Below are 12,554 nucleotides of genomic sequence, written 5' to 3'. Positions count from 1 at the left end.
CTTCTTTGGGAGGGTGGAAGAGAGCAGGATGATTTGTGAAGCAGCACTCTGATCTCACGCACTCCGCCAATTAGAAACGTATCGGGGGTGCCACTGGATTCCTTCCAATTGGAAATGGTTAGTCAATTAGTGTCATTTGGAATAGGCACTGCTGCCCGCAAGAGCCAGTAGAGCAGGATCTTCATGTTGAGACCAAAGGAAACCTTTGAATTCAACCTGTCCTTTCTCAAAAGATAAAATACTCGCTCTGGCTGGCGCTGCTGTCTCCTCCTCCACGGCTCATTTCACACAGAGTCTCTTCCCTTCCCAGGGATGGGTAAGGAAGTCAGTGAGTTGCTGAAGAGCACAGAGATTACAGCTGCCTCCTGGTCAAGTAGCTGTTATTTCCAGAGAACCCACAATATGAAATCTTGGGTATGGAAAGAAGTCTCCCAAGTTACCCTGAAGTCCAGATGTGCTAACAACTGGGCAGGCAGAGTTTAGCAGACAGCAAGCCAGAGTTCACGGTTAACCCTCAGACTAGCGAGCCAGGGGGCAGTTTGTGTTTAAACATCCAAAATTCTGCATAACCAAAAGGTAGCAACTTGCCAGTGCAAGGAACCTGAGGCCTACGGCCCATAATACACCTGCTCTTCCTTTGATGCGTGGCTCACATACCAGCATACGATGCTCAAACCAGCTAGGCTGTCTGGCTCACGGTAATCACAGTCAGGAAACTATTTTTCCCTCCCAGAATGCACCTCTGCATTTAGAGAAGTGCTGGCAATGTGTTAGAGTTTAGTGGGCTGCACTGACCAGCCATGCTCCATAGATCCCAAGGCCAGAAGGGACCATTGTGATCATCTAGCGATCCTGCATAGCACAGGCCAGAGAACTTCCCCTAAATAATTCCTAGAACAGATCTTTTAGAAAGACATCCAAAAAATGGTCCCTGATGGGGAATCCACCATTCCAAGCTATCTTAGCTCCAGGTCCTGCTAAGCAACCTGTGTCAAGATGCACGGGGACAGATTTGGTGATCAGACTGCTGCCTTGCTACCGAGGAAGCACAGACAGCAAGCTCATGCCACATAAGATCATAAGAGGATATTCCGGTCTGCTAAGAAAGTCAATATGGACAAAGCACCAGTCAGCAGGTGGCTTTTACTCCCCAACACTTACTTGATATCAGCCCCAGCAATGAAGCAGCCTTGCTTTGCTGATATTAGGACAGCACTTTTGACCGCCTCATTGGCCCAGATTTCGTTCATTACCTCCGTGAACTCTGATTGCAGTTGTTTGGACAGAGTATTGACCTGCAGACAGCAAATGAACACTGTAAATACAGAATAAAGACAGAGGCAGAGTTCAGCCCCTCATGGAGAACATACCCTTCTGGTCCCCCACATTCCAAGGGAAAAGAAAGAACCGCTATAAAAAGCCAAAGCTTAGAGGCAGGCAGGAATGGAAAAATCCACTTCCTCTCCTTCAACTTCCCCGAGAGCAAGTAACTCCCTCTTGCTCTACACCTTCTTATACTTGCTTCATGCAGGGGAGAGGATACATAGTCTGGGAATGCCCCAGGACGGATGGGGAAGCCTGTAGCCTGGTACAGTTATAATGCTGTAGTCAGCCAAATTACTCAGAGCAGAGTTCTGCTATGAAGTCTGATCCCTTGAGTCTGTGCCCTAGGAATACAGGGATTGCACAGCAGATCGCAGTGATCCATCGAGTTCAGGATCCTGTCCTTGACGTTGCCAGTACCAGATGCTTCAAAGCTGAACTCTCACCATGTGCTATTGTGAAATAACCTGCCCATAGGGGAAGTTTGTGATCTAGAACATCAGGATTTAACCTGTTTAGTTCTATATACGATAGCTATGGATGTCCTTCATTATCCATACAAACGGATCATCTATTTTGAAAGCTAGTAAGCTCTTGGTCTCAATGAGGTACTGTGGCAATGAATTCCACAGGTTAGTTTACTGGGTACAGAAATTTCCCTTGGTCAGCTTTAAATACATTTCCCTTCAATTTCAGTAGAGACCCCCTTGTTCTTGTAGAAAAGAGTAAAAGGAGCACCTTACATATCTTCTCATTTGTTACAGCGTGTCCCCTCCGATCTAAACCATGGGCCTTTCCAGTCTCGTTAGACCTCTAATCATTTTCCAATGCCTTCTCTGAACTATTACTTCTATCTTTCCTTTTTGAAAAAGGATAAAGTGATGTCTAGTAGTCAGAGGGGATTAAAGCAATACCTTTGAATCTGGGGAGTTGAAACGTACAACTGCAACATCTCCTTTGACATCATAGTTAACGTGAGTTCTAGCTGTAAACAAGAGGCAAAAGATCATCTCTCAGATCTATGTTCTTACTGGATTTTAGCAGAAAAGGTCACAAATCACAGTCAGTCTCTTTACACTTACCCTGAAGAGAAGAGGAGCTGGCAACATTCCGGCAGGCGTAACCTAAGGAAGGGAAGTTAACAAGAGTTACAGGCTTTCCCAAAAAATGAGTGCAGACACATTTAAGTTAGATTGTCCTCAAGGTAACCACTGAGCGAGATTTTTAGTTCCTCCCCCCCGCCCATATATCAAGTAGTCAATAGCTTCTACAAAGATTCTTCAATAAAAGAGCATAGAACTCACGCAGGCCACTGTTTGTGTGACCTTCGTGCCACAGACTTTGTACTGGTGACTTTCCAGCATCACGAATACCAACACAAGAGGTCCATAGACCTTGGTATTAACCACGGATGCTGCGAGCAGAACGGAGTGTTTGCTTTTGCTGTCAGCATGCATAGTTCAACATCTGTTTGTTCATGTGTAGCAAGCTAAAGAGCCATCTCAGACTACAGAGATCCCAGGACATGGTGCATCCTGGAGAGTTCCAAGCCTAGAAATCTGACATTAGAAATTCCTCCTCAGCTACGGCAGACCTGCCCTAGCAGAATGAATTCTCCAGTGCAGTCCTAAATATCACATGGACGACATCTTCCACTCCTTCCCTGGGGGGATTAGTCTAATCTACAAGGAATGCGTGACTGGCTACAAATGAAGCCACCATAAATACATGTTTCTTCTCTCCCCCTGCCCTTTATGCTAACAAAATCTCAGTCACCACCCCTGACAACTGCATGTGCAAATCTTTAGATAAGCTTGCCCTCTTCTAGTGCAGTCAGAGGGCCCCACAAGTCAGAATAAGTGAAAAGGGACATTTAAGCTTTGACCTGCAGAACCTCAGCAAAAGAATCCCCTTTCCTGCCCCCTGAAGCCGGCATCTTACATTTTTGCCTCCAGTTATCCCTATTGTTACCCTAAAATCCCTCCACTTCTGTTCAAGTGACCTTCACCTTGGACAAAAGCTTCTTCCAATGCAACGCTGGGCTGCCCCTAGCTACTGCAGGCAGCAACTGCTTTCCCCATGGGAGCCCCTGCTATGAGCTATTGTGAGAAACAACCAAAAATGCTGCTCTTCAAACAGCGTATCCTAATTGGTACGGTTGGCAGCAGCCAGCCATTAGATTACAGAATACCACATTGGTTTATTTACAGGGTGCCAACCCAGGAGGCAGACCAGCCCTAGCCCAAAGGCAAAACAACCTGGGAAATCCAGGAGGGGGAATAAGTAGGGTGGGATGAATCTCCAATCAACCACTCAGATCAGACAATGATTAATCAGGCACCCTGCACTTTGCTTCGCAAATAAGCACTTATCCCTTCCCCCACAGCCATGTCATCTTGGCTCAGAGCTGCTCCATGCACTTTCCCCTACATTTCTAAATGGTCTCCTCCTCTGAAGGGGGGGAGTGACCTTTGTCCTACATTTCATCATGCCCAGGAACATAAGCAAGGTAAATTGCTTTGGGAGACGGGAAAAAGTGTGTCACATTTAGTTCCTTTCTGAAACGGTGGGAGTGATTTATTCTCGGCAACATCTTAAGAAATTTGTCTCCTGGTTTTGATTTCCAAGAATGTATTTTTAAGAGGATTTTTGACCAAGTTTGAGGCCCAGATTACAAACCCTGTGTGAAATCTTTGATAGCCTTAAAATTCTAGGCTCGGGAGTGCCTAGGCTTCAGTCATTGAAAAGCCAGCCAGCCAAATGTGATCGCCAAAATGTAGCGCTCGCATTGCCCGCGTCTTTATAACGGATGCGGCAACTTGAGACTAGAGGCCCCAGCACGAAATGATCCGTCTTGTAATTTGGAGTAAAACGCAGCATTTCACAGTACAGCTTTCGCAGGCCACATTCCGGTGATAAAGGGCAGGAGTGCGCTGCCTTGTCGAACTTGTTCAATGTAGCCCTTGGGTTGCACCACGCTATCAGGTGAAGCAGGAGGAAGAAATGAGATGAACGATTGAGACTAAATTACAAGACCACGACAGGTAGCTTCCCCAACCCCTTCCCTCCTCCCCCAGGAGTCTGCACTAGAGTATAGCCAGATAGGAAAGTCTGGGGATGGGTCACTAACAGATGTATTTTTATATGGAGAGTAAGGGTTTGCACTTGGACATTGTCAACTTATCCTAGATTTTACTAAATAGCTCCACCCTTTTAAAGATATAGAATCTCTTATTTCATGAAGTTATGCAAGTAACTGATTGGCTGAATTAGCCCCCTCCCAGTTCCATGGTCTAACATGCTTTTGCTTCTTCTCTTAAGTTCCCCTTAAACACTTTCCGGGAAGCTCTCTACAACCATTTTTAAGAAGTTTCAGCAAAACAGTCTAAAGATACACAAAGATAAAAAGATACCAAGAATCTGGAACAAAACATGCTAAACTACACTATATTCCCTCCCCCTTCCTTTGCCTGCACATTGTCTATTTAGACTGCAAGCTCTCTGGGGCAGGGACCTTGTCACTATCATTACTGCAAGACACCTAAAAAATTTGGTGACCTACTAATAACTATGCAAAAGCAGTGAAATACTTTTGATGACAGATTTTCCAGGATAATGTGTTTATAAAGTTGCAAAGGCCAGAACTCTCTTGGAAAGCAGTAACCAGGCTTAAAACTCAACCACAATAAAATGTGGCTTAGAGGCAGTTTGCAGTAAGAACATTGCTACTTTAAACTGCAAATCATGTACAACTAGCAGCATGAATTTGTACAAATCAAGGTTATAGATAAAATCCTCTTGCGCTTTTTAAAGGAACACCAGCAGGCCTCTAGTTATTTATTTTCTTATATATTTTCAACATTATACTGGAACTGAAAGACTTAAATCTAGATTTACTTTTCTTTATTATGTTGTATTCTTCACCCTGCTTGGGCAATAAAAAGAGATTAGCCAGTTTGATTTCTGTTGGTAGTTTCTAGTCAATTCCATTTTTTTTACTAGATTTCCAACATTGCAGGAAAAAAAGGTCTGTTAAGAACTGTTTCAATGCCTAAAAGAACTTAATAAAAAAACTTCTAACAGTTTTTTGTAAAAAGCTATTGCAAAACCAAACAAATGGGGGGGGGTGGGAGGGAATTGATTTTTTACCTCTGTAGAACTCTGCACTCCCCATTATAGGATATCAAAAGTTTTACAGACATTAATGAATTTAAGTTTACAAAGGGGATGCACACGAGTCACTGAAGGCAGAATTTGACCAAGACTCACTCCTGGTGAGACTGAATAAGGAGGAAAATATCCAGCTGGACTTAGGCACTTTGATACCAGGAGAAACACCAGCTTACTTGTAATATAATCGACACACAACTATGTAGTGCTATTATTTTGCAGAACATAACTGGATTTGTATAGATGGGGAGACTGAGGCAGAGAAATTACCCACCTTGTAAACCTCTGGACAGACAGCACTATAAGGGCAAAGTAGTATTAGTACAGTGCCGAGCTCACTAGAACTTTTATTTAGGGGAGTGGCTCCCAATGTTTGGTGGAGTGTCCCTTTCCCTTGCAATGAATTGGAATATGGATGACACCCCCCACACCATTTGCTGTCTCATTTTTTCCTAACCATTTTATTTACTTTGGTCTCTTTTCCTGTACTCCCCTCCCTACTCCCCGACTCACCAGGAGATTGCATGCTGCTTGAGGTGGGGACAACAGCGTCCATAGGTGGCTCCATAGGGCCAGGCCTCTTGTGATCTGGAACTAAGCTGAGCATCAAGGGAGCAGAAAAAGAGAACTTGGGATGGCAGGCAGTTGCCCACATTTCCACCCTACAATAAGCCGCCTGTTTTACTAGCAGCTGGGGGAATCTGTCTGCAATAGGGGTGGCTCCAAGATCATGTAACTTTCCTCATGTGCACTGCTCTTGTCCTCAGTTTTTACCCTGCCAGTGGAAGTCCTGCCCACCCCACCCCCATTTTGGCAAACAGCCATTTAGGGGGGTGTGAAGAACAAGACTATTCCAGGCCGACTGCTATCAACTATGACGAATAGGGGAGTCCAAACACCACATTTTTAAGGGAGCATATCAGCCAAAGTGAGAATCCTGAAAACAAGAAACTAAAAAGACAAAGAGAGGCCTCTGGCAATTAAAAGCGCAATGTTATTTTTTAGCACTCCCCTCCTGATCATGTATCATTTTGACAAAGTTACAATTCTAAATTCACATGGGAACCCAGCTCCCCCCAAATTATCTAACTGTGTATTTACAGAAGGAAACCCTGCCTTCAAGGACCCTCCATTCTGACCTGGAGAAAGCCCCTCCAGGAATAGTTGTAGATCAGTGTCTTGAGCACCTCTGCTTAGACTAACAAGAAGGGAACAAACTAATGACAACTGCCGTGATGGATTCTAATGTGAAGACTAGTTCATTGGATTAAGAGCCCACTGAATTTTGCACAAACCAGCAAACTACAATTGGATCTCAGTTAATTGGGGTGGCTACTGATTTATGCTATCTTTGTCTGATGCATAACTTGACTAAATCAATAGTCACAAGAACTAATTAATGTCAAGTTATGCATCAGACAAAGATAGCGTAAATCAGTAGCCACCCCAATTAACTGAGATCCAATTGTAGTTTGCTGGTTTGTGCAAAATTCAGTGGGCTATTAATCCAGTGGACAGGTTTTACATTGGAATCCCAGTTCCCTGAGACAGCCACGCTCCTGGATAGAGCCCAATAACCGCAATTTATTTTAAACCAAACTAATCTATTCATTAAAACGCATCACCACCCAAAACCCCAGGGTGAAGAAGGCCAGTGGGAAAAAGAACAGTGGAGGTGTATTACAACCTCAGAGTCCCCCACGCTGGGGATTTAAAACTCAGTAAGGTCCAGATACTGGGAGTACGACACTTCTAGAGTGGTTGGAAGGTGCCCGAGAGGATCCCAAGACCTGTCCGTTGGGATCACTCAGGCCTACCCCTCTCCCGGTAAGGACTGGTCGGTGCCAGGCCTCAGACAGCCCCAGGAGGTCAATAGATGCTGCGTGGCCCCTACAGCAGCAGGATTAGAACAAACAAGCAACGCAGACAAAGCCCTGCCCCCCCCCGGGCAGCACCGACTCCTTACCCAGACACTGCAGTCAGCGGACTCCCTATGGGCACTGGGAGCCTGGGGCAGGCAGTGGGGGACCCCACCACGTGCAGGGGACGCCCTGGGGGAGGCAGAGCCCCCACCCCAGACAACAGGCCTCGCCCCCCCATAACCCCCGCCCAGACAGAGGTGCGGGCCGGGCCCCCCCCAGAGAGCGAGCCTTGCTCCCCCCCCAGCGGCACATCCCCAGTTCAACCCCCGACCGCACGGAACGGACCTTGCCCCCCCCCCCTCAGGGAGAGGTGCAGCCCCAGCTCTCCCCCAGTCCCCACACAACAGGCCTTGCCCCCTCCCCCCGCCAGAAGCGCAGCCCCAGCTCCCCCGCGGCAGAGCTGCCCCCACCCCAGAGAGCGGGACGTGCCCCACCCCCGGGAGAGACGCAGTCCCGCCCCCCCCAGCCCCCGGGCGGCCCCTCACCGGGGAGGCCGGCGCGGCGGGGCGGACAGTACTTGGCAGCAGCCGTGAAGCGCGTCAGGCTCCCGATCGCCCGCACCGCAGCCGCCATCTTGCTCAGGGAGGTCGAATGAGAGAAGCGGCGACAGGACCCGCCCGGGTGTGGGGCGGGGGCTTTTCATACGCCGGTCCCTCGGGGCTGCCCTTGGCGTTGCCTGATTCACTCACCCTCCCCCCCAATCCTAACCCTGGCCCGCCCCCCTCGCTACGCCCCCAAGACTTCCCTCGGCCCGTTACAGCAAAGGGAGATGCGGGGTGGGGTGTGGGGGGGTCAGACAGACGTGGGGAGGAGCGCGCTCCCATCAGGCACTGCCGCGGGTAGCTATGGGACAGGCAGGAGGGGGCTTTCCTGAAGGGGGGCGCGGCCGGGAGAGGCGGGGCAGGTCCTTGGGCGTCGTTAGGGCGAAGGGAGCTGCCAGCGCGGAGTGTCGGGAGCGGCGGCCGAGCCTGGAGGTGGGACCCGGCGCCAGGCCTGGTCCCTGCCTCGCTCGGACGGGGCGCCCGGGGACCGGTGGGGCGGGGCCCTCCGGGGTGCGGGAATGAGGGGGGGGCTGAGGGGGGGCCTGTGGCTGGCTGCAGGAGACTGGCGGAAGGGGGGGGGGGCTCTGAGAGGGGGGCGGCTGGCGGCGGGGAGGGGGCGGGTGTGGAGCTGGTTTCTCTCGCTGCGGGCAGAGGTCGGGCAGTGTGGGGGGGGGCTGTGCTCCTGCCCTGCAGCTGATCCCCAGGGCGGTTGCAGGGAGCTGAGCTCAGGGGGCAGCGGCCCCAGCTCGTCCCACCTGGCCCGGGCATCTGCCCCGATCGGATCCCCTGGAGGAGGGGGCAGCACAAAGGGTTGTTGGTGACTAATCAGGGCCGGGATGAAGGGCCAGGATGAACAAACCAACAGCGAGATCGGGCGGGGGGCATTTTAAAATGGGTCTGCCCGGAACCCTTTGCAACGTGCTGTACTGCCCTGATCCTACAAGAGGCGTAATTATTATTTACTTGTATTGCCATCGCGCCTTAAAGCTCCAGTGTTAGGCACAGTACAAACCCGCCACAAAGAGACAGTCCCTCCCCCACTGGACCCTAGGCTCTTCTCAAAAAGAACAGGAGTACTCAGGGCCGGCTTTAGGCCAATTCCACCAATTCCCCCGAATCGGGCCCCGCGCCTAAGAGGGCCCCGCGCCCAGTGGCAGGGCCGCCCAGAGTTGGGGGCAAGAGGCAGAGAATCCCTTCCCTGGCTAGTGGCACCTTTTTAATTTTTACTCACCTGGCGGCGCTCCTGGTCTTTGGCGGCACTTTGGCGGCAGGTCCTTCAGTGCCGCCGAAGACCCGGAGCGAGTGAAGGACCCGCTGCCAAAGACTAGGAGCGCCGCCCGGTGAGTACAAACCCCCCGTGTTTTTTTTACGTGTTTGTTTTTTTAGTCATCCCTGTCGAGGCCCCGTCGAAGCTGTTCGAATCGGGCCCCGCACTTCCTAAAGCCGGCCCTGGGAGTACTTGTGGCACCTTAGAGACTGACAGATTTATCTGTCTCTCCATTTCCTTTGGCTGTGTGTGAATTGGGTAGCTTGCCCATCCTGAAACCTCTGAACAAACTAATTGTTGTCTTTCACCTCCTCCGCTGCTTTAGATTTCAAAATGACTTCCATGTTGAGCCGTGCTATCAGAAGCCTCCCTGCTACTTCCACATGGGCTGTCAGATTCTGTAAGTGTTCTTCTTATTGTTAAAAAATTAAGTGGATGCCATGCAAAAGGACACTGTCATTTAGCTGTTTTTTAAAAATGGGTTAAAAGTAGATTCAGGTGTGCCAACTGCACCCAAGTCTCCTTGCCACCATGTAATTTTTTTTTTTACAACTGCTTTTCCTATTTTTAAAGTGTTTTTCTCCCCCATTGCTGTGAAAAACTCACAAACTGGTTATACACAATGTACACAACATTTTTCTCTAAATGTGCAGTTACCACAGATTACTTGTCTAAAATGTACTACAATGGTAGGAAAAATTTAAAGTATTATCGGTAATTTTTTTTGTCAGTAATTGTTCTGCCTCTGTCTTTTGTGTTTCAGCTGCAAGATCCTTCAGCTGCTCCCCTCTGTCACATGCTGCAGGTAAAGTGAATACACTAAAAACCTGACTGCTGAAAGGGTAAATTGGCAAGTTGCCTCCCAATCCCTGCACATATCCTAGACAGATACAGGAATGCAGTGTAATCTTCCTTTTTTTTTGGGGGGGGGGGTACATTTCTAAAAGTATGAACATAGAAATATGTTACCAAAGTATTTTTTCAGTACATCCAAGCTGGTCTGTGAAAAGAACAAGTCTACTAAATATCTGATTTTTCTACCTAAGCATTTTTCATAAAGCAAGTGTGCTCATCTTACACTGCCTTATTAAAGAGAATCCAATCTTTATGCAATGAGGTTGCTTTGTAAAGAATTGTTCCCTAACCTTCCTTTTTTTAATAACAAAACTCCAACCCTTCAGACTGTAGGACTTGCTTATTTTCAGGCTGGATATAAATTCCTTTTCTATCAGTCCCTTTCTTATGAGGACAAACAGAACTAATGTCTCTGATTTGTGTACTTATTCCTTTCATTCTATGGCTATAAGAGATGGCTCCTGATTCCTAACGTATAGCAAATGTCAATGTTTAAAATAGTCTTAAAACCTAACACCTTGCATCTCACATGTGTCTAATGTGTCAGAGATGAGCCCCAATTTTTGTTGAGAAGATATGGAGTGCAAATCCCACCGTTAGCTGAAGACTATCAGAGCTGGTAGCAGGCAGCTATAAAATGACATGACACACCTTGATATCTGATACATCCTAATATTCAGTAGAGTTTCTATATCCTGCTATGTCAAGATAGTTAATATCCTATTGATATAGAATGTGAAAAAAGGTGAGGTGGGGAGAACTCAATGTGCACAATTCAAGGGAGGCTGTCAGTTAATATTTGGCTTGTTTTATAAAACCTAAGACCAATGGAAATATATTGGGACTTTAAAACAAAGCTTTCTCTGGAGTTTTTGCAACATTCCAGCATTAGGAGCCTGACAGTGAAACTGACTCTTAATTGGTTTTCTTCATCTAACCAGAGGGAAATTCAGAAAGTGAGAGACAAAGCCTCTCTTAGGGTCGGGAACAGACCAAGTTTGTCTGGCTCTGGTACTGGGAGGTAGGATGGTCTTTGTGTAGGCAGCCCTACAGACCCTAAGGATCCCACTAGGTTGTTAGGAACAGCTGCAGAAAAGCAATAGAAGAGGCTAATCACAGCCTAGAAGAAGGACTTGAACCAGGGCTCAGATCATAACAGATGAGAGAGTGTCCTAACTTGGAGGATCCATACAAAAAGGGGATAAACTGGAATGGCCTAGGCTTGATAGTTATACGTAGGTCCTCCTGCCGACCAAGAGATGGTCCCTGGCCAGAAAAGGCTTGTGGTATTGGGTACAAGGTCCAGTTGGCGCAGAGTAAGGGGCTCTAGGCTTTAGTGTGGGTATATACAGTTAGATACTAAAAATGCCTGCTGGGGTTCTTAAGTGCTGCTTCATTTAGCTGTTGATTGTTCTAATTCTTAGTGTCTGTGGTCCCCGGAACCATTTTGGACCTAGCAACTCTGATTTGGGAAATAGCGCATGCTTGCCCTTAGCTTTACTCAGATAACCCACTTATAATAACACAAGTACTAGGCAGAATCTTCATACTCGCACTTTCATTTGCTTACGTTCTCATGCTTAGCTGGATTTAAGCAGCTTTTACATCCCATGGCCCTTCTCAGTCTTTTAAACGCAGCCACTTTGTATTGTTGTCTTAACAAATCAGGAGACTTAATCCCTGTTTGCACTAGAAATTTGACTCACTGAGTCTTTTTATTAATTGTATTTTTCTAGGACCAAGTCCAGAATGCCTCCTGACAGTGATCAGTCAGAGGTTACTGTATTGCAATAGATTACTTTATCTTACTCTAAGGATGGGAGGCACAGGGTAAATTTGGTGTTCACGTAGGTCTCTTTCGTTTCTAATGTCGGTGATCCAACATTACAAAGACACCTGGTGCCACAGTATCCTAGTGTAACTGGGAATGGGAGTCAGGAATTGGATGTCTTGTTCCCAGCTCTGCTGTTGGCTCACTGCAAGGTCTTAGCTGAATCACTTTACAGATGAGGAAACTGGGATACAGAAAGTAAAGTGACTTGCCCAAGATCAGGCTGCATGCCATGGGGGAGACAAGAGTTCAATCCAGGCTTCCTAGTTACTTGATGTGGGACTTAATCACCAAGGAATGTTTACCCAAACTTTCTAGTAGTAGTTATTTTTAAAATAAAATCTTGCTGCAGACTTGCTCAGATTCTAGCCAATAGCTGTTTAAATATTTTCTTCAAACAGTCCAGCCCAAGAGTAAGAAAACCTTAGCCAAAAATGGTGTGAAGAATATTGTTGTGGTCGATGGGGTCCGCATTCCATTTTTACAGTCTGGCACCTCGTAAGTATGAAAAGAAAATACACCTCTTTGCTTGTGTTAATCATACAGAAAGATTCAGGTAGAATCAGAATGGAAAACATTGGGCTTGGTATATTTGTACTTCTCGAACTGCTTTCACTTCGTTCAGTGCCTGTCGTCAGGACACA

At 47.3% G+C, this 12,554-nt stretch overlaps 2 protein-coding genes across 6 annotated transcripts in view; one reads left to right on the top strand and one right to left on the bottom strand.

Moving 5' to 3' along the window:
- The window catches only part of HADHA (hydroxyacyl-CoA dehydrogenase trifunctional multienzyme complex subunit alpha), a 36,922-nt gene extending 28,675 nt beyond the window's left edge, over positions 1-8,247 (bottom strand). The window contains exons 1-5 of one of the 2 annotated variants that reach the window (XM_005284116.5): positions 7,901-8,073; positions 6,007-6,092; positions 2,406-2,447; positions 2,238-2,308; positions 1,162-1,295 (exon numbers count right to left, since the gene is read on the bottom strand). In XM_005284116.5, the coding sequence (XP_005284173.4) occupies positions 1,162-1,295; positions 2,238-2,308; positions 2,406-2,447; positions 6,007-6,092; positions 7,901-8,058 (491 nt within the window). In that variant the 5' untranslated portion in view covers positions 8,059-8,073. Of the gene's footprint in view, positions 1-1,161; positions 1,296-2,237; positions 2,309-2,405; positions 2,448-6,006; positions 6,093-7,900 lie in introns of both variants that reach the window. The other variant, XM_005284117.4, reaches the window with a different exon arrangement.
- The window catches only part of HADHB (hydroxyacyl-CoA dehydrogenase trifunctional multienzyme complex subunit beta), a 249,494-nt gene that overhangs the window by 220,984 nt on the left and 15,956 nt on the right, over positions 1-12,554 (top strand). Inside the window, exons 1-4 of one of the 4 annotated variants that reach the window (XM_042861458.2) lie at positions 8,246-8,447; positions 9,550-9,624; positions 9,988-10,029; positions 12,312-12,408. In XM_042861458.2, coding sequence (XP_042717392.2) covers positions 8,261-8,447; positions 9,550-9,624; positions 9,988-10,029; positions 12,312-12,408 — 401 coding nt within the window. In that variant the 5' untranslated portion in view covers positions 8,246-8,260. Of the gene's footprint in view, positions 1-8,245; positions 8,448-8,534; positions 8,906-9,549; positions 9,625-9,987; positions 10,030-12,311; positions 12,409-12,554 lie in introns of those variants that run through there. The other 3 variants (XM_005284115.4, XM_065587343.1, XM_065587342.1) reach the window with 3 other exon arrangements.

Source organism: Chrysemys picta, chromosome 3 (genome assembly GCF_011386835.1).
Source record: "Chrysemys picta bellii isolate R12L10 chromosome 3, ASM1138683v2, whole genome shotgun sequence".
Taxonomy (NCBI): domain Eukaryota; kingdom Metazoa; phylum Chordata; order Testudines; family Emydidae; genus Chrysemys; species Chrysemys picta.
Note: the sequence above shows the minus strand (reverse complement) of the source record. Positions and strands in the feature narration are given on the sequence as shown.